Source organism: Morchella sextelata, assembly GCF_020137385.1.
Source record: "Morchella sextelata strain SCLS chromosome Unknown scls_4, whole genome shotgun sequence".
In the NCBI taxonomy this organism is placed as follows: Eukaryota; Fungi; Ascomycota; class Pezizomycetes; order Pezizales; family Morchellaceae; genus Morchella; species Morchella sextelata.
In genome coordinates, this window is record NW_025408619.1 from 1,287,021 (window position 1) to 1,307,098 (window position 20,078).

The following is a 20,078-nucleotide window of genomic DNA, read 5'->3' on the forward strand; positions in this document are numbered from 1 at the left end:
AAACTCGGTTCCATTCCCGATGGAAAACACCAAAAATACACATACCACTCGTCAATACAAAAGACAAAAGACATGGATATAACTACTTTGATTCCTCCAATCCCCCACCAATCCCCCACCAGACCACCAAAAACTACTTCTTCCCCCCCGTCGTATCCTTCACCCCTATAAACCTCGCGCCTACCCCTCTCCTCCCCAAATACTCCTCCACCGCCTTCTTCTGCGGCCCCTGCACCGTCACCTCCATCACCGGGTTCCTCGGACTGCACCCATGCAACAGCGCCACGCTCGCGCTCCCCGCACACGTCTTCTGCAGCTCCTCCGCCATGACGCGCGGATCAATGCCAAATGGCTCAACGCCCGACACGCGCGTCACCGTCTTCTTCCCCTGCCGCTTCTCCAGCAGTATCTGGATCTTGGGCGCCGCGCCGGCCTTGGGCTTGGCGTCGGTGTCGGCGGTGCCGGGCTTATGGACGATGTAGTAGGGGAGGCAGGCCTTGATGAGTTTTTCGCCGAGGGTGTCGCGCTTGATTTGGCCAGTGCGGAGTGGCTCGGCGTCGGCGGCGTTGCGGTCGTCGAGGAGGGCGGCGCTGAGGGTTGGGTCGAGGCGGACAAGGCGCTTGTTTTGTGGGTTCGTGAGGGACTCTTGTTCTAGGTATTTGGTGACGATGGCTTTTACTTCAGCAGGGGTGTAATAGTCTTTGGTTCTATGGAGGGCGTTAGCGACCTTTTTTTACGAGTGAGTTAGTGGATGGGGGGAGTCTTACCCGGCGCCCACAGCGGAGAATATATTTATTGCCTTGCCATTGGGCCTGTAAAGCTCCACGACCTTTATCAGGCCCTCATTCCTGGCAACAGAAGCGGCATCGGGACCCTTCTTGTCTTCTTTTGGCGCCTCAGGGAGCTTGTAGGGCTTGAATGTCTTTGCCTCCGGGTGGTCCCAGTTGATATCCATGACCACGACTTCTCCGCCGTTCCGCGTCTTGGTCTTGATGAGCTGGTCCTTTTCCAGCTGCTTGAAGAACTTTGCCGCGTTCTTGTGGCTGGTCTTTTTGATGTTTAGTGAGGGATGTACGGAGGTCTGCAGCAGATTGTGGGGCGGGAAGTGGGATGCGGGGGGCAGGAAGGGGAGAACGAGGGTTGAGATGAACTGTGAGGAGCTTATTGGAAGCTCGACGTTTGTGAACTCGCCGGTTTCAAAGTACTGGTGGAGGCCGTAGAGGGTTGCGGAGCGGAAGGCACCATCGATCTCTATTGGTGGAAAAGCTGTTAGATTTTTGCTCCTGGAGAACTAGGGTCAATGATATAACGAACCTCCCGTGCTCAACTCTCTGATCCCCTCCCCACCCTCCTCCGTCTTCCCCTTCCCCTTTTCTTTCTCTTTCTCCTCCCCATCATACCCCTCCAGCGATACCCCGCCCAGCTCCTCCGCAGCCTCCTCGACGTCAACATCTCCGGCGGCCACAGGCATCTCAACACTCTCCGGCACGAACCCCGGATACCCGCCGTAGTTGAAGATCTCGTCGCCGACCCAATGCACAATTCTGACCGCACGGCCCCTCTCCCCATCAACCTTACTTAGCCCACACACATCCACATCACATACGCCCACCGCCACTGCCACCGTCGGGCTCTCGCTCGTCGCAATACCAACCAATTTCCCCTTCTTTGCGCCCGCCGGGAACGGAGGCCCAATAAGCCCCGGGATCATCAAGTCCGCACCCGTCTGTAGCTTCTCGAAAACCGGCGAGTGGGTGTGCAGCAGTGGCAGCAGCGTCGGGTTCTTCCATAGCGTGTAAACTAGTCACCGGCCCGCGTTAGCAAAAATAAATACCGCCGACATATATGCAGGGTATACCGGTAGGAAACATCTCCTCGTCACCAGCCCTAACCCACAGCGGCCTCTGCTCGCCCTTCCCCCCACCATCCTCCGGGTGCACGCCTACATAGACCGTTCCCGCGACCGTGGCCAGGTCCGGGCCAGCCGTAGTCGTGAATTTCGCGCTCAGGCAGTTCTCGGGAAGGAGGCGATTGCGCAGTGCGGTGACTTCAGCGCTACCGCCGTCGGAGGTGAGGTTGAAATCTTGGATGAGCTGGTTTGCGATCTTGCGGCGGTCGGAGGAGCGCAGGGGCGCGGACGGTTTGATCTGCGGATGTTAGTTAGGCTTATGTAGTTAGGATTAGTATTAGGAAGTACATTGGGCTTCTTCTTGAACATGGTGAGGTTATCTGTGTATGACTGTGTGTGTGGTGAGCGATGACGTAGAGAAGACTCGAGGGTTTTGGAGCGTTGGGCGTTGCCAGGGAAGGTTCTTAGTAATCGCGCGCCTGTAGACTGTGTATATATATAATACCGTCTCTCTCGCACTCTCTCTATCGCGGCAATTGGAGGTGAGGTGTTCTTGGTCTCTATCTAGCAGTCAACTAATTAGATGCAAGTAATGTCTCTACTCGAACGCTGTGCAGGTCCAGATTGGTGGTGCAGTGATCATTGACACTGCTACTAATACTTGGCGCCAAGAAGGCTCTTTGCTGGCTGGCTCTAACTGTATGCTCGCTAGCCCGGGACTGCAAATATTAGCTTCTGGTACGGCTTTAGCAATTGGGCCAATTGACAGGGAGCATTGGATATCGGGGTACATGCGGACATCCAGTGCTGGATGTAGATATACATTACTGAGCAGTGGTACTTGGCCAAGTAGAAGTACAGGCAAGCTTAGGTTGGTAGGTATTTGTACGTTCTCTGGAATCAGTACGGTAAGGATGTTTATCTTCCAATTAATTAATCGCTGATATCATGCAAGGACCAAACTTGACGTCCTTTATACCTATCGCTTAGGGCCAGCCTGTCACCGTCACGTACGTATACGTATCCAGTACTGCCATAGATATACCACCTTATTCACACCTCCCCGGCGCTGACTCAAAATTGACTAAGCACTCCATCCGCTGCAGCTGTGCGTGGAAGCTCTCTGCATAGCATATCAAAGTAAGCACGTGCGAGTGCGAGTGCAAGTCTCAAACTTGGTAAAAGACATGGGGACCAAAGCTCATCAGTCCCCACGAGTACATGCAATAGCCATCCTAGTTAACGTCGTGATTGTGTGATTACCATCCCAATGACGAGATCTACAGCACAGGCGCCTCCTTGAAGTCTCGAGCCTGGATACATAAACCTCGCTCTAGTCAACATCTCTCGGTTTTGCTAAATCCCTCAGCACATATCTCAACATCGAGTGCTCGAGGTCGATCCGCATATTCACGAATGTCGAGAGACTTATATCATCCACGAGCATGAGTCACACCACCAACACAAAAGACCACAGCATTCCTCTAGCTATAATACCTATATCGACCATGGATTACACCCACTACTACTACACTCACCACTATACAGCTTCACAGCCTCAAGCTCAGCTCGAGAAACAGTCACATCTGCTTATAATTAACCCGGAAGTTTGGGGGGGACTTAATATCGAGCTCACCATGTATGTGTGGCGGGGCACTATTACTATCCAATATCAGTCATGATCAACATACCAAACCACAATGTGTTACTGTTTCACCACTCTCAACGTATGCAGCTATCTCAGCGCGCTATCAGTACCTAGTCCGATACCATAATTACCGGAATCTTTAGACACTCGGGTACACATAAAATACTCCAAGCTTACGTACGGTTATTCGTATCACCTATACCCAGCAGAATTGAAGACAATAAATATTGCCATATATTACAAGATATGCTAAAGATGTCTCGGAGAAAAAGAAGAAGAAACACCTAGAATACCAAATGAAACCTACAACCAAAGAAGACAAGACAAGACACACGAAAAGAAAATCCCGAGATGCAGTGCTAATAAGCGGACCAATCTCCCCCGCGCAGGTCACATACATACATACAAGTTAAAATCCTTGAGTACCATTCCCTTCACCAAACAAACGCCATGAAAATCCAATCAATCCTCCATACAAAATAAAACAAATAAAAAAGAAAAATAGTCCTAATAATCAAAACAGTTAATATGCCTCCAAAGGAAAACCATCCCTAAAAATGAAATAACGCTAGTAATAATCTACCGTCAGTTCTAGTATCCAGCCAAACTCCGACGTCCACTTCACCAAACCCAACCCAACCCAACCCAACCAAAGTCTACTCTACTCTAATCTCTAGCTCTAGATCTATGAAGACTCTAATGACCCATACCCAGCCTCTCTCGCCGTCAACAATCCCTCCCTCTCCTCCTCTTCAATCTGCGCCTTCTCGCTCCCCGGCCCCCACAACCTAAACTGCAGCCCCACAGCCGCATCCATAGTCAACACGCCAAAAGCGCCAAAAAAGAATGGCAGCGTCCGGCTCCACCACTCCATTGCATTGCTTCCCTCGGGTCCAGCGACTCCACCACCGCCATAAGGCTCGTAATCGCGCCATCCCAGGGGGTTCAAGAGAAGACTCCCGGAATAAAACAAATTCCCGGAAAACGCGGCCATGAAGAGTGCGATTGAGAGTCCTTCAGTCGACTTTCGCTTGGCGTTCAGGATGAGCTGGGGGAGGCGGGAGCAGAGATATCTAAGGGGATCAGATTAGCGAATATGCGGATGCAGGGAAGATGAGAGGCAGGCTTACAGTAGAGTACTAATCCAACCTACAGTCATTCCAATTGCCTCTATCAACTCATCGCTCAGCCACCCTCCGCTCACGTCTCCCAGGGTTGGCATCGCCGGCACACCCCCATTAACCGGGAGCGCCCCCGCAAGCGTACCCAGCAGTGAAACAGTAACAAAGGTTGTATGCGCAACGCTCGGCATCTTACTCCTCGCCACCGCCGCGCCCTCATCTGCACGTTTCTGCTTCAAGTCTGCGTTGCTATCTGAGGCGATACTGTCGCCCTCATCGTCCGAGTTGCTGTTTCCGCCTATAGTAACGCCTTCTAATCTCTTCTCTAGCTCCTTGACCCGGTAGACAACGCCGTACCAGAGGAACTGTGTTACGAGGACGGTGTCTACGAATACATAGTATGCTGCGATAATCTGTTGGAACCACATCTGGTCGAGCATTACCGCTCCTGTTAGGTTGCCTACATGCAAGATAATGGTTAATTAAAATTATTCTTCTGTTTGAAGAAGAAAAGAAGATATCAAGGACTCTTACAAATATCACCAAGCAACCACAGCATTAGGAAACCCCATGATAAGCCATCTACCGATTGCCGTTGGGTGTTCTTAATAATTTGTGGGACCTGCGCAAAGAGCCATGACCCGATAGAGACGAGTCCTAGGATTGTTGATGCCAGGCTCTGGTGGTTGGGAATGCAGGTGTGGAATACTCTCGAGGCCGCTACAAGAAGGTCTGATTCTGGGATACAGTGAGGCTCTAATGGGGGGAATAACATTGAAGTCATGACTAGAACAGATGTTCGAGATGGCCAGGTGTAGATAAAAGGAGTAAAGAAGGGGGAGGGGGGGACAGGTAGATATATAGGTATATAGATAGATGGTCTCCCAAGGTGGGCGAGGAGGAATACTATTCAAGTAAATAGCTTGGGAGGAAGGGCTGGGGAAGGTTTTGGTTTTATTCTATTTAGCTACGGTATGCCCGGCCAGACCACTTATCTAAACAAAGTCAGAGCGTGTCAGACATAGGCGACTGTATCATCTCCGATCACTATTCGCGGGAACATATCAGCTCATGTAGTAGAATAACAAGGCATGTGAATAACTCACACATATCTAATGAGCGGTCTGGTATCTCCCCCCTTTCACCGCCCTCCCTCACTCACTTCCTCCCCCTCAGGCCGGCCTTCTTTGAGTGCGTGACCTATTTATTTTTGCCTTGTTAATTAACCAACTACTGTAGCTAGCTCCCCCTCAACCATACATGTAGGTTTCCCCACATTTTACTTTAGTCCTAGTTTTGTTTCTCTTGGACATTTACGTAAATAGCCCCAGCACGCGACTACATTCAACCAAACCACCACCTCCACCATCACCACCTGCACGGGGTCGAAACGTCCATTTGATGTAATGTCAAGGAGTAGCACGAGCATCTCCACGGGACCATCCATGGTATTAAACTCTGAGTCTGAGCCCGTGGCTCCTCCGTCCTCCTCCTACTACTCGCGAGTTAACTTGTGTTATGCTGAGCCCTCCGGGGGAATCGGCGTGCCTTGCTGGTGGAGATAAGCTGATCTGGTCTCACATCGGAGGATCGCAGCCCAGTGGAATCCGAAACCAGGCATGAACTCTCACTAGGTTGGATAGATAGCGGCGAGCTGTGTCTCTTTTTTTTGTCGCTGATGCCAGAGATAAGAGGATGGACTGGCACGGTAACCGACGTAACCTCGCTCACCTAACTGCACATCTGGGTACCCTGCATATGCGGAATCTTGGCTGGCTGTGATAAGGAAGATAGCCTGACCCTTGCACACAGCCGCCTCCTTTCCAATAACTTGGTTCGATCGTGGCACTCGATAGAGTTGAGTTGCTTCATAAGGGTAAAGATATCCTACCTACATATATCTTGCCATGTACCCGCCCATATATGCTAAGCGGGTGCTCTACTTTTACTCTACGTTCGTTCCGTGTCCGGCGGGGTCGCGGAATTATTACTTTGATTGCTGTTTTTGGGTAGCCACTTCTACAATCTACAAGTAGGATCCGTCGCTTGCTCTCTCATACCCAGCCCACATGCTTTGAAAAAAAAAAAAAAAATGCACTACTGACACATGAATATATATTCCCCTTGATGGGAGAGGCAATCAAAAAAAATAGTCTTACCATTTATCAGTTTTTATTTCCTCTGGGGAGAAAATGTGAAATACATTTTTTCTACCCCACTTACCATCGAACTATTTGATCCCTGGCCAGCAGAGTGGGATTTTGCCCTCCTGATTTCAAAGAAGAGGGGTCGTTCTTTTTCTTACAGAATACCTATAACTATGTTTACCACGTGACCGCCGGTGTTACAGAGACGTGCTAATGCACAAACATCCAATAAGGAGGGGGGACATCAGGGTAAGTATAGGTAAGTACCGGGTGTTGAGGGTAAGTGATCAGAATCTGATAAGTGAATGTTGCGGTGAATACATGTACTCGCAGCAGGTAACAAGTACCCGAAAATGCACGTCCTAATCTGCAATTTCCATTGGAGTAGAAGTCAAAAATACACCAAAAACTTGCAGCTGAATATTCGGGTACTTCATGCCTGTCGTGAGTATTTGTCTTATCAGATTCTGATCACTTTTCGCTACACCTTAGTACAGTACCTATATCCAGACAAAAGACCGGATGGATTGGAATTCCAAGCTGAAGGACCTTGACAACCGTACCAGTTGGAATCAAGCACCTACTTCTACCGGTAGAACCCCCCCTCACCCCCTGGTGAATCTTGTCGATCCGCGATTCCCGCCCCCACTGGCGGGCGGAATCGGAGCCACGGTCAAGGTGCTATGGACACCACCACACCCTCCCTCCGCACGCTTTCCCCAGGAAACAGAAATATTTTGTTTTGAACCAGCCCGCGGGGGGTGAGATCTACCAAGGGAAGCTGTGATGGACTCTTCTTACCCTCCCTCCCTCCCTCCCTCCCTCCCTCGAGAAGAGCTCATGCCATGCAACTTTAAAAAAACGAAATTCACGAGCCCTCTCCTCGACGCCGCTCCCGGGATGACGCTGGTTGTTTTTGAACGAGGCGTTCGGCAATCTACTCGGCGACAAGGTGGCTACGCTAGAGTACCACAGTAGGTATGTGCATAACTGAAACACTGCGGCCGATCAGGGAATGCCTTGCTCGGAACGACAAATTGGCAAAGGTTTTCAGCTGCTCTCTCTCTCTCTCTACACCTACTCTAGCAGGCAAGGCAATTGTAGACATACATACTCGACATGTATGTACGCCATAAATTTACCTAAATACCCGAAACTAGCCCAGTCCCTCTAGCTTCTAGAGGAGAGAGAGACGTCAAGGATCTACTAAATTTTAAAGTGGTGAGCGGCCTATGACGACAATTCTGAAATAACGACTTTTGGCTTGGAGTACCCCTCCATGCTTAGTGGACACCTTGGTGTTTATACCACATTACGGATTCTTGGCCAAGGTCGAGTGATGGCGCGTGATTCAGCTGCCGGATCTTTTGAGAAATCACCTTGCAACTGCATACATAGCAAGTTAGGAGGTGTGGAAATCACCTCAGTGGTTCTACAACGAAGCTGTTGTGACTTGAAACATTAGAGACATGGCACCCACCACAATGGCGCGACAAATTGAATTATCTTCATGAATTCACCGACGAATCGTGTGTTTGAGTTTACATTTATAGTTGCTAAACTTGATTTGAGCCAAAGCGTCCATTCAAAAAACAAATTATGAATATAGTTACACACACAAAGAAAAGGAAAGAGAGAAAAAGAAAGAAAAAGGCCGGCATCAATAAATCGCCCTCTCAAACAGCGTAGTAAATCAATGGTTTTCGTCACCAAATAATGTCCGACTCAAAAGATCTATTTCGCCCGTTCCCGTCTATAAGACTTACGCCTCCCAACAGCATCACTATCAAACGAAAGTACAGACTCCCAGGCCGACTCCACATTGAATGGTCTCACGTTCCTTGAATCATCATCCACATGATCCTGGCTACGCTCGAACTCTGAGAATTCCTGGACACACCACGCAACAGATCCCTTGAGATCAGTAATGGTTTTCAATATAGATTTAACTTCTACAAGTCCAGGAACCAAATCGGATACACCTTCTTGGACAAGGACTCCTGTCAACCTAATAGCGTTTCCTAATTGGATATCTAGGTTTTCGATACTGTCCAATAATGAACTATAGGCCTTCACAATCTCTTTTGTGATTCTTTGGCCGTGTAGCGTTATGCGTTTTTCGCCATCACGCCGATCATCCATGATGACATTAGCATTCCATCCTGGTGGAAGGTTCAGCTGGTCTTGAAGGTCGTGCGGGATCTGATTGGTGAGGTATTCGAGAAATCCAATAATATTATCTGATGTGAAATCCCCGATTTTCCTTACGCGGATGAATAGGTTTTTGAGTGACGCATTGATCTTTATGAGTTCTTCATGGGTACTTTTCATGTAGTCGGCTGTTGGATCGCCTTTGGGTCTTCCATAACGAGGTAGCACTTTCGCAATCTCGAACCTTTCCGTTAATTTGCCCAGGTAAGATGGTTCCCCAATTCTGTCAATAGACGTTGTGAATGCTTTGTACGTGCCGTAGTCCTGCCCGACCTTTTGTGCCAAGGTATCGATGGTTCTTAAACGTGCCCTTTGGGTAGACTTACATGGAAAAATCGAACAAGTCACAGCTTTGGGTATAGTTGCAATGCTACTGCTAATATTAGATGCAGTCCCAGCAGGGTCCAAGAAGATATGGCGTGGACAAGGAACAAAAAGCTTGGTGATCAACGAAGTATTGTGTAGTAGCCAAACGAGAATACCAAGCACGAACAGGTAACTACCAATACTTCTGTTACGGTATCCCTTTGGATCATAGAGAGCTCTTCTACGCGATTTTGGACCCGCCTTATCTTTCTGGGAAGGTTTTGCCTGCCCATTAGAAAGGCCATGTTGAGAGCTATTGAATGATTTGATAGTCAGTATAAGGCCTTTGTTTCAGTAAGATACGACTAGAACTCACAGTGGTTTCTGGTTTTTCTGTGCCTTCAGTTCGACTCCCATAGATTCGAGGAGACCTTCTTCGTACTCGGTCATGACCGGTACCGGTACTTGCGCTTTCATGTCCTCATGGGGTGCCTTTTGTTGCTCAAGACGTTCGATAGGGGGGGGTTGCGCGCTACTGGTTCCTTTGACCGCTGTCTTTTTCTGCTTAGGATGTTCAATATGAGGTCGCCTTGTACTACTTGCTCTTGTCGGCGCCTTTTGGGGCTTGGTACGTTCGATATAAGGACTCCCCTCACTAGTTACCTTTACCTGTGCCTTCCCGCTATTTGTCTCAGCCCTCCTGGAAGAAGAGCCGGTGTTTTTCAAGTCCAACCCAAATTCTTGATCTGAAGTTCTGGGGGGTTTGTGGTGCATTTTATTAGTTTTTGTCTTTAGTATAGTATTGGTGTGCGCATTGTTAGCTGCATTAGCATTTGGCGACTTTTTGTTCACAATATGGTCAAGCCCCATCGATGTGTAAAGTTCGTCAAGCTTCGCTGCCGCACGCGTAAATTCGATATCACTATCCCACGCATCAACTTGTTTCCAATCCGGGCTCTGATACTCTGAGGGGGTGGGATCGGGCCTTGGCGTATCGAGGGCATTTGGTCCCTGAAGCAGATTATTCCTCTTGTAAAACTCGTCGAGGTCCGCCGCTGTCTTTGCGAATCCGGCGTCGCCATCCGATGTGGCGCTTGCCCAATCCCCTCTCGATGTCTTCGCGGGGTTAGGGGGAAATAATGTGCCCTCACCATTAGGGTACAAAACCTTTTCCAGCTCTTTGTAGAATTCGTCGAGGTTCGCCGCTGCCTTCGCGAATTCGGCATCGCCATCCTCCGATCCGGGACGTCCTGGGTACCGAGGGTGGGGATTTGAGTCAAAACTCCTGGGTATTTCCTGACCGGACGGTACAGCGGATTCCGGCTCTCCATCATCCGGCTCTCCATCATCGTAGTTTGCCTCTGTATCACTGCGTGTACTGTCATAGTAATCGTCTTCTTCCAATCTTGTATTGACTTTCTCTGCCGGCGCTGCCTGTGTATTTGCTTGCTTTATATGTTTGTTTGCACTGAATGAGTCCACGAATTTATGGTACTTAAGATCGTCATCTTCATTAAAACTATAAGACTCTTCATCCGTGCACCCAGAAACGTCGGGATCGTCTCTTGATGTGAAGGCCACATTTCTTTGCGTGGGCTGCGCACGATTTATGCCCCTCATGGCCGATCGATTGGGCGGCGCTGCTCGTTCGCGTCTAGAACTCATGATGTCTGTTAACAAGCTGGTCGATTTGTGCTTGCAGTCTAGGGGGTTCTTTGGAGAATTAGAAAAGGACAGAAGATCTTGCAACAAGGCTATTAGAGCTCTTAAGGATGATGATTTCTTTATGTGAAGTTATCAATGTTCTTTGTTCTCAGTTGACAGGATGTCTTTGTTATAATATAATAGAGTTCTTGCTTGGTCATTGCCAAGGGAATATATGGAGGTGTTTCTTTGACGCTTCACAGAAACGGGTAATTGATTTTTGATTTTTGATTTTTGTCATTCGTTGACAGAAATCATTACCGAGGAGGACTCAACACCGCTACCCGGACACCCGAGTGAGGGTCTATGATCCAAATACCGTGCAGGACAATCTGCCAATCAAACAAGCAGAATTACGGAGATGAAAGATTCTCAATTTCTAATATTATTTGTTTTATGGAGTGTATTGTGTGTGCAGTAGTTATACGCCACAAGTAAACAGAGGCTAAAACGGTGATCTTCGTTTGGTTGGGTAGCTATAGATGCACACTGAAGGTTTACCATAGAAACAGTTTTGATATTGCTTTTACACGGAAAAATAAAAGAAATAATCGCATTAATAAATATATTTAGTTGATATCTGCATATGTATCTAGAGTAGTTATATTATGTCTCTAAGCACACTATTCATGAGCAAAACAGGACAGCTAAAAAGGAAAATATGCAGGAGCGCTTAGTTGTAGTTATGGCATTCCTCTCCCTGCTCTAATAGCTTTCGCAACTTCACTCTGGGCAGTATTATCGGCACTTCAATAAATCAGTATGCAGTGCAACCATTAAAAGCTAAGTTATTCTGTTATTTGATGTACTCACTATCGTTTGTAAAGCTTCCTCGTAGGTTCTTTGTCGCTCTCAGTTTCATAATAGCTCTTCAAGTCACTCAACGAATTTGCCCAATCGTTCCATCTCTTCCACTCGGTCGTTAGTGGGACAAAAAACGGACCCTTGTACTCATCCAATACCCAAAGCCTTTGTAGCCAAGGAGCCGCGATCAAGTCCACCATCATTGGACTTGAGCCTCCAAAGAAGAACCCACCTTCCTTAGGCTCTCTCATAGCTCTCGAAAAAGTGAGTAGAGTGTCCAAGAACTCTTGTCTCTTCTCTTCCAGCCCAGGCAGGTCGGTGACTGGCAAAAATTGGAGGTAGCGATGGAACGCCGGGACAATCCTGGTGGACACGAAGTCGCTCCAAAGCCTTGAGTATGCTCGATCATACGCATCAACTGGGAGCAACTTTTGATGATCCGGATAGGCATCCTCAATGAACTCACAGATGACGCTGGATTCATAGAGGGCTTTTCCATCGTGCTCGACTGTTGGAACCAGGCCTCGGGGATTGATTTTCATCAAGGAGTCCGGCTTATTGTATGGGTTGACTTCAACCCATTTATAAGGAACTTTCTTCTCTTCTAGGACAAGCCAAACACGTTGAACTGGGAGGCATGAGTGAATTGCTGAAAACGATGTGTAACGTGAGTGGGAAGGAGCTGAACAAACCAAAAGGACAGAACCAACTTCCATAAAGGATAAGGTCCTGATCTTCTTGATGACGGTCTACGACTGTCTTTGCGGCACCAGTAGCAACTGGATGAACGTCTGCATCAGGGTGTCCCATAGTTACAGTATCTTCCAACGCAAATTGAAATCTAAGATAATGTATTATCTATGTGTTAAATTTGGTGGACTTAAGGATGAGACAGCTTCAGCTTCTGCAACGGACTATTAATACCTAAGAATTCAGATATGTAATACAATGACGCAATTATTAAGTAGGTACACGCCACGATCAATCTAACTTCACTAAGAAGATCTGTACTGAGCTGACCAATCAAGGTCGGTTATTACAAGGATGACGTTAGGAAGCTTGCCGATTTGTGATCCGTACTGATGAGAATTCTTGTTTGTATGTATATATGTTCATCACGTGCATCCACAGAATATTCTGCGAATTTTTTTGTGATCATGCATCTAAAATGACTAGGTCGCATAAAACCCATACAATAATTTCCTGCGTAGGGCACGCCTTTAAAACAACGCTCCCGCAATAAAAAGTCCGCCTTGTACGCCTGACCATGAGCTTTCAAACCAGAAAAAAAACCTCCCCGTACATATATGCCATTTAGGGCAGAAATAAGAAGGGAATCGAAAGAGAGCAGGGGAGAAAGAAAAAGAAATCCGAAATACCCCACAGAAGATGGCATACAATCTCCATCCATAATGTCTTTTGTCACGATCGGATCACCCGCGCCCATAATGCTAGTGTGCATAAACCCAATAAAGAAAATAAAGAAAAGAGAAAATGGTGAATACATGAAATGGTATAAGAATGACGAAAATCTCCAGAACTTATAAATGCTCCATCAGTCTATCAACTTTCTCTACCTGTTCGTCGATATTCCCTCTGTTGGTAAGGATAACAACACTGACCAATGCCGCGTACGCTTCTCGGATGGCACAAGCCACACATGTCTTGTTGATGTCCGCTGTAATGGCGGGTAGTCCCCAAAATGCACACCAAGCTCTTGCAAATACTTCATTATCGGTCACCCCGTATGCTTCCACAACAAGTACTTCTTCAACTCCCATATTACTCTCGCTCTCTTCATCACCATCCAGTAACGATTCATTATCACCTCCCGAAGATCCCCAGTTTTGTATGTCTACCAGCGTATCTACTCTCGCCATCCGGTATCGGTACTCACAGAATAAGACGTGCGGGCCACTTTGGCATGGGTATGCGGCTATAAACGGAGTATCGTATCGTAACGACACCTTCCACGATCTGGCGCGATGATCAACCGTTATTGCAAAGGTTATTGATGCATCGAATATGACGATAGGCTTCTTTTCCACCTCGCCATTCTCTCCGTGACCGATGGCGTGTATTCCTTTTGGATTACATGCCGCTGGCGAGAAGTTAAGACGTTCTATCCTAATTGAATCAACTGCATCTTCCTCATGTGCCTCTAGAAGGATAAAATCATCCACGAGGTATGTTGAATGATGTCCTCCAAGAGGATCACTATTGTGAGCCATAGCACGGACATCACTTGGTGTGATACGGCTACCCCGTGGGGGTGCCTGGTTGATAACGGCCATTTCAGAGCGGTCAAGATCAGCGGATGCTGCACATGGACCAACCCAACCAGCTATTTGAGATACCCCAAAAGCAGCTCCAAGGACTTTCCCAACTATGGATTCCCATGACCAATATGTATGCCCTCGGTACTGCATACCAATATTTGGTGTTGTTGGTGAGAGGTTATGGAAATCCTCCGGCACGTCAGGATCGCAGTCTGTGAGTGCATTCATCAAAACCCATGACATTGATTTTCCGGGTAGAAGCAGCCCTGTAAACCATGACATGCAATTGTTGCTTTTATCTTCGAGAAGCTCTTCGGGGTTATCCTCTTCGGAAAGTGTATATTCAACTTCGTGCATATTCGGCCATCTATCATTTCAATGTTAATATCTAGTTCTTTCTCTTTCTCTCCTCAAAGGAGTGTGATAGATGAAATAAGAGATAGGCTGAATCTCCTCCCGAAAAACATCTGGGGAAAGGTACAGAAGGCAAGTCGAAGTAGGTAAGAACCCGAACATCTTTTTCAAACTGGGAGGTCTGGATTCCCATCATGACAAACAGAGAGTCTAATTAGTCTTACGATGAAGAAACAAAATTGTTCAACTTACTTGAGCGTCCAGGCGAAATTGCGTAATGCCTCAATTTGGTTTTTCTTGTTTGGGAATTTGAACGAAATGTTCGACTTTTGGCGCTTGCCGTTGGGACCTTTGACAGTCTTGGGAGGTTCTACCTCAACATTCTCAAGCCATCGTTGCGCCAATATCAAATCCCATCTGATCTTCTCAGGCATATCCGCTAATGGTTTCAACGCCATGCTAGTTTTATCCCTCGCATTAATTCTTAGGTACAGTTCTACTGATAGGAGGAGCTGATGAAAGAAGCTATTCGCCACACCAGGTGTTGGGTCTGAGAGGAATCGAGCAATTGTCTGGTTTTCAATCAAAGAAAAGTCCACCCAACTCGGGCGACACAAAGCAGCGACAAGATCCGAAATCTGGGTGTCGAGCGAGAATTGAGTATGTGGGTGTTCATATTTGTGTGTATCATGCAGCAGATTCTCGTAGAGATGGTGATGAAGCTCATAAGAGTCCTCTTCAACTCCATTCTCCTGGAGCCTTCGTAATCGATCGAGGACATAGAGCATAGTTAGCTTTCGGACCTTCCCCCGAGCCGCCACCTCCGAGCCTCTAAAAGTACTCCCGAAACTAGCAACATAATACGACAATGTCACAGTCCCTGGGTAAATTCCAAATGCATGCCCCATGGCTGGGCGCTCTAAGGCATCAGTCTGTTTTCCCTCTGGGCTTGAACTCATATCACAGAAAGAGTCACTCTGAAAAGCAGCAGTGTCCGATTCTTCATCCCATTGATCCCCGGCGAATGCGAATAGATGAAAATGTCCCCTGGGACCGTTTGTGATCTCTCGAAGCTCGCCTTGAAACGTAGGCGCACCTTCACTGATAAAAACCTTGGCTTCATTTGGGGTGAGCCCAGTTTGATAAGTTGTAGGCGGCCATCTTTTGGTGGGTGGTTTTAAGGGTCCGGGGGGAGCAGGAAGAGCTAATGGCGAGAAAACAGGAGAAGAGAGAGATGCTGATGAGTGAGACGAATGGGAGGGCGTGGGTGCCTCCCTGGAAGGGAGCACAATAAGATTCCCCCCCTCTTGCTCAATTCTAAACCTTTGACTCTTCTGTCGGGACAACGAATATTGGGACAAATCACTTGAGCGGGAAGTTGATGGGTGATGTGAATGGGGGTGGTGTGAATATCCACTGGAATAAGGCGTTAAGGATTGGGAACTTGTGTATGATGGATGCTGCTGGAGTGTTTGAGGATGAGGTATATGTGACTCGTAATTTGGGTATGTGATTTGGTGTTGGGGAGGATAGGTTTGGGGATGCGCATTATGTGAATTTGGGTACGAAGAACGAGGGGCGTATTCGTATTGGTGGGGCGGGATTCCTTGAACAGGTGGGGGAGCACTATGGTAATGACCGTTCGGATAAGAATGGTGCTCTATTGCTTGATGTTCTACGTGATGACCATATATCCGTGGATCGTACGGACTATAGTCCGTGACGGGCGGAGTACCAACGGAAGAGTACTCATATTCTTGATCTCGGGGGTCCTACAAAAAGCGGTTGCGCCTGTTTAGAACTTGTCCAAATCACGCCGGCTGGCGGACAACTTTGTGGAAATGATAATAGGAACCAAAACTAATGTAACAACGGCCCTTTCGAGAGGAAACAAATCTGAGAAGGAAAGCTAGAAAGCATACCCCTATATGTCTTATACCAGATCCCCTACTCCGCGTAGAGTACGAGCGGGGCTGGTCGGTGATGTCCGGAGGAGCGCCAGGAGCATGGGCGCGATACCTTGTCGAAGATGTTGACGACGCGGAGGGTTTCATATCAAAAGAGAGAAAAAGGTCCTATTCTCCTTCTCGACGTTCTTTAGCTGGTGCTACTGTTATTGTAGGAACGCAGTTAGCCCAGGTTGCGTAGGCATAGTAGATATGGTGTGGTGGTTGGAAAATATAGCAGTGACGATTCGCTTCAAAAATCGACCCAGAAGCGCTGGGGCGCAGAGAAAAAGAGGAGCAGATCGGGAATCGGACTTCGACTAGGGAAAACAGGGCATGAGGGTAAATACCCGAATAATATGTATTCAAGATCCAATAAATTCTCAAGCTTCACGGGTTAACAGCCAGGTTGGACCTGGCCGATAAGGCTGGTGTGTATAGATGACGAAAGCAACTTACCTGCTGGATAAAACCGCGATACCTGCAACCCACCACTGACAACACAGTCGACGACTACAATAAAGAAAGTTTCGAGAAGTTGCTGCTTTCTTTGCTGATTGTGAAGGGAGGTGGTGATAACTAGGACTCTCGACCAAGCCAGCCAACACAGACAAATAAACAAAAACAAATACAGGTGTTGAACAGCGAAGTGGAGTTTCCAAGAAGATAGATGTTGCTGGTTCGTCCACAGCTCGTTGGTTCACTTGTTTTCCCGCTCCCTCCACTCGACAACACTGCAGTATGTAAGGTGTCTTTTGGATGCTCTTTAATGCCTCTTCCCGTCAAACCACGGCTCAAAATTACGACAAATCACGTCGCAAAAAAGCCAGCTGCCAACTCGCGCGCCTGCGATACCCCGGAAAACTGACCGTCGCTGCCAAAGAATGAAATAGCAAGTGGTGGTGATACGGTAGCGAGTGTTCGACGAGAATTAACGCACAAAACGGGATGCCCTTTGGGATGATGTCTTGCTATGGATTTGTGCAGCTGGCGAAATGAGCTGGTATGTGGGATATATGTGCTTCTCGGAAGCAGACAGTTACCTGGGACCCCTCGTCTCCTGGAATGCCGTGATGTACTCTACCTACAGAGTACCACGGCCTATTATATCTACGTAGATCAAACCGGGCCTACGGGGGGTTTGGAGTTGACCCAGGGCCGTAAAAACTAGACAGGACGCTACTGTACGTGCAAAGTGATCACTGACGATGGTGATTATTCAATTGGGCGGGGCCTCTCAAGGCTGGGCTAAGCCGACGAGCGGGGGAGATGTCTCGGAGGATCCAACTAACGTGTATCAAGCAACTGTTTGAACTACATAGTTACTCTACGTAGTACCCACATGTAGGTACTGTAGAGTAGAGCACAGTAAAGCATTTAAAATAGGTACTAATACTTACTTATGTGCTGTCTTTTCAACAAAAAATGGCAATCCAATACGCAAAGAAAGGAAGCAAAATGATAGGATAACCCAGGCAATTGTTCCGATAATCAACGGGGACTAGGCTTGTAAAGAATTTGTTGAAAACATGTCACGCTCTCTTAGGTCCGTTCTGTCTTTTGAAGATCTGATTAGACATCACTGCATCTGCAGTTGCTCATCAGCAGGCATCACTTAGATTCTTCGTTCTTCGCCCTGCAGAAAACCTCTGGATGTATGTACCTACCTACTTCAAGATCTGTGATCCGACATCAGTGAGCCCCCACGCCATTTTAGCTGTCCATGTCAATCGGCCGTAGAATGCCACACATCCAAAGAAGAGAAGCACGAGAAAAGGTACATAAGGTGGTTGATGTTTGTACTTTGTGATTGGTATTTATATAAGTCCCTTCGAATTGACTGTCTCACTAGGCAGCAGAATGAGGCTGTTGCCCATCGTTATGCCACATGGGACGAACTGCCGTGCATCTGTCACAGTGCCCGATAAGGGTACAGTGCCTGGTGTATCATGATGCAGCAGTGCCAGCAACGATCTAACTCATTGGACTTTCTTGGCACGGGATCTGATATCAATGCTTTCCAATTCTTCAAGGCACAATAGGTATATGTATCTTGGACACTTGCGAAAAAACTATGTAGATTTCTATGACAACATGCAACTCCTACACGTGCAGGATCTGATTTGCGGAGCCGCGAGTACCGGTCGAAAAATTGATTTTGTGAAACGTTAATGGCCTCTAAGATTTACAGTAAACTAGAAATTTCGTCACCCCCGACTCTTCTCTCCCCGCATTGTTTCAAGGATCCATCCCGAGAGTCTGGAGCACTGCACAGTCCGCCTCCCTCTCTGTGCGTGTGTGTGCGCGCGCGCAGTGGATCATCCTACGGAACCGCACTTGTCAAGTTCCCACACCCTGCATTTCATCCCACGCTCAATCACATTATAATCGCGGGGTCGGTTTTTTTTGTTTAAAGGGAGCGCCATAGCACATGATGATATGCATTCATTCGAGGGGTATTCAAATCTTCCTAGAATGTCACCGGCGGGGCTCCCTTGTACACAGCCTCGGCCGGAAAATCAAAAACGTATGATTCAAATAGTCGACGTACATGTGTTAGAGAAGAAAGTGTGGCATAAATACTGATCTGTAGTTATACAGTGTATTAACAGGTTAACAGATACAGATATGCACGGTTCGTCGTTAAAGAGAGGTTTCTTACAAGTTGACGCTTCGAAAAGAGAGTCGATGATATCTGTATATGAATGTACTATACTAATAGTACGTATACATATTTACATATCTCTGCATCTATCACTACCACAGAGTGGTGATATCTGTATCTGGAGATGCAAGGTGTATATATATATATAGTATATACGAATTCAGCCACATAATGGAACCAGCACCGATCTCTGTCAACACATTCTGAGCTCGCAACAGATGTACTTCTTATTAAAACCCCATGGTTCAAATCTCTGAGAGATATCTCCCGCTCGCGGTATATCTACAATAATTATGGCCTTGGGCACTGTCTGCATGCATGGAAAGAATCAAAGAAAGGAGGAAGCCTAGGTTGATCTAATGCTAGAAGCCGGTATCTGGACCCAGCCTCTAAACAGATTAGACCCATGACATTGCGGAGTTTCTCACGGGGAATATACTAAAGGCGATCCAGCTGCAATATATGCAGCTGGCTACCCGCATATAAGGGGTCAATGCGATGTTTTTGTAAATGAATAAATCGAGTACCCTCCCGCATGTACATATACATATGTACATACCGCAAAATCTGAGAAATTTCGTTGCGCTGCAGCAGGGATATTCTACACCAAAAGTTGCATATAACTTGCATTTTGACGTCCAAAGGCTGCCTCTGGTTGGCCTATACCCCTGCTGCAGCGCAAAGAAATTTCTCAGACTTTGCGGTACATCTGATCCACAAGATTCCTGCTTCGTGGTCCTGTGCTGATAATGGCATCCTAGATATATCGTTAGATAAATCCTCGCAAGCCTGTTGCGGCCACGTCGCAGCTTGAGGGTTTCCCTAGATATGACACCTCAGGCAGATTAAGCCCGTAGTCTTCAAAAACTATTTAAATTGCTGGCTAATTGACGACTTTGGATAGGTTCTGGGTCTGACAGATTAAGTTTGCATAAAAGATTATCTTCATCAGAAATCACTCGCCCTAATGGTGCTGAGTCATATATGGGTGGGGATAAGTGAAAAGACACCTTTCACGCAACCTTCGCAGCGTGGTGTCTTTTC

At 47.4% G+C, this 20,078-nt stretch overlaps 5 protein-coding genes across 5 annotated transcripts; all 5 read right to left on the bottom strand.

The window, feature by feature from the left end:
- Nucleotides 1-133: 133 nt before the first annotated feature.
- On the bottom strand, nucleotides 134-2,218 carry H6S33_010246 (uncharacterized protein; the record flags this gene model as incomplete). Its single annotated transcript, XM_044841610.1, has 5 exons — nucleotides 134-707; nucleotides 768-1,251; nucleotides 1,315-1,800; nucleotides 1,859-2,147; nucleotides 2,198-2,218. 5 exons carry the CDS (start codon nucleotides 2,216-2,218, stop codon nucleotides 134-136), a joined length of 1,854 nt encoding a protein of 617 aa, XP_044697389.1.
- A 1,964-nt stretch (nucleotides 2,219-4,182) lies between these two features.
- Nucleotides 4,183-5,402, bottom strand: H6S33_010247 (uncharacterized protein; the record flags this gene model as incomplete). Its single annotated transcript, XM_044841611.1, has 3 exons — nucleotides 4,183-4,570; nucleotides 4,628-5,078; nucleotides 5,153-5,402. The coding sequence occupies 3 exons, from the start codon at nucleotides 5,400-5,402 to the stop codon at nucleotides 4,183-4,185; spliced, it is 1,089 nt and encodes a 362-aa protein (XP_044697390.1).
- A 3,097-nt stretch (nucleotides 5,403-8,499) lies between these two features.
- H6S33_010248 (uncharacterized protein) lies at nucleotides 8,500-10,947 on the bottom strand (the record flags this gene model as incomplete). Its single annotated transcript, XM_044841612.1, has 2 exons — nucleotides 8,500-9,595; nucleotides 9,659-10,947. 2 exons carry the CDS (start codon nucleotides 10,945-10,947, stop codon nucleotides 8,500-8,502), a joined length of 2,385 nt encoding a protein of 794 aa, XP_044697391.1.
- An 851-nt stretch (nucleotides 10,948-11,798) lies between these two features.
- Nucleotides 11,799-12,600, bottom strand: H6S33_010249 (uncharacterized protein; the record flags this gene model as incomplete). The annotated part of the gene is made up of 2 exons (XM_044841614.1): nucleotides 11,799-12,418; nucleotides 12,483-12,600. 2 exons carry the CDS (start codon nucleotides 12,598-12,600, stop codon nucleotides 11,799-11,801), a joined length of 738 nt encoding a protein of 245 aa, XP_044697392.1.
- A 731-nt stretch (nucleotides 12,601-13,331) lies between these two features.
- H6S33_010250 (uncharacterized protein) lies at nucleotides 13,332-18,081 on the bottom strand (the record flags this gene model as incomplete). Its single annotated transcript, XM_044841615.1, has 3 exons — nucleotides 13,332-14,436; nucleotides 14,676-15,698; nucleotides 18,041-18,081. The coding sequence occupies 3 exons, from the start codon at nucleotides 18,079-18,081 to the stop codon at nucleotides 13,332-13,334; spliced, it is 2,169 nt and encodes a 722-aa protein (XP_044697393.1).
- Nucleotides 18,082-20,078: the final 1,997 nt, after the last annotated feature.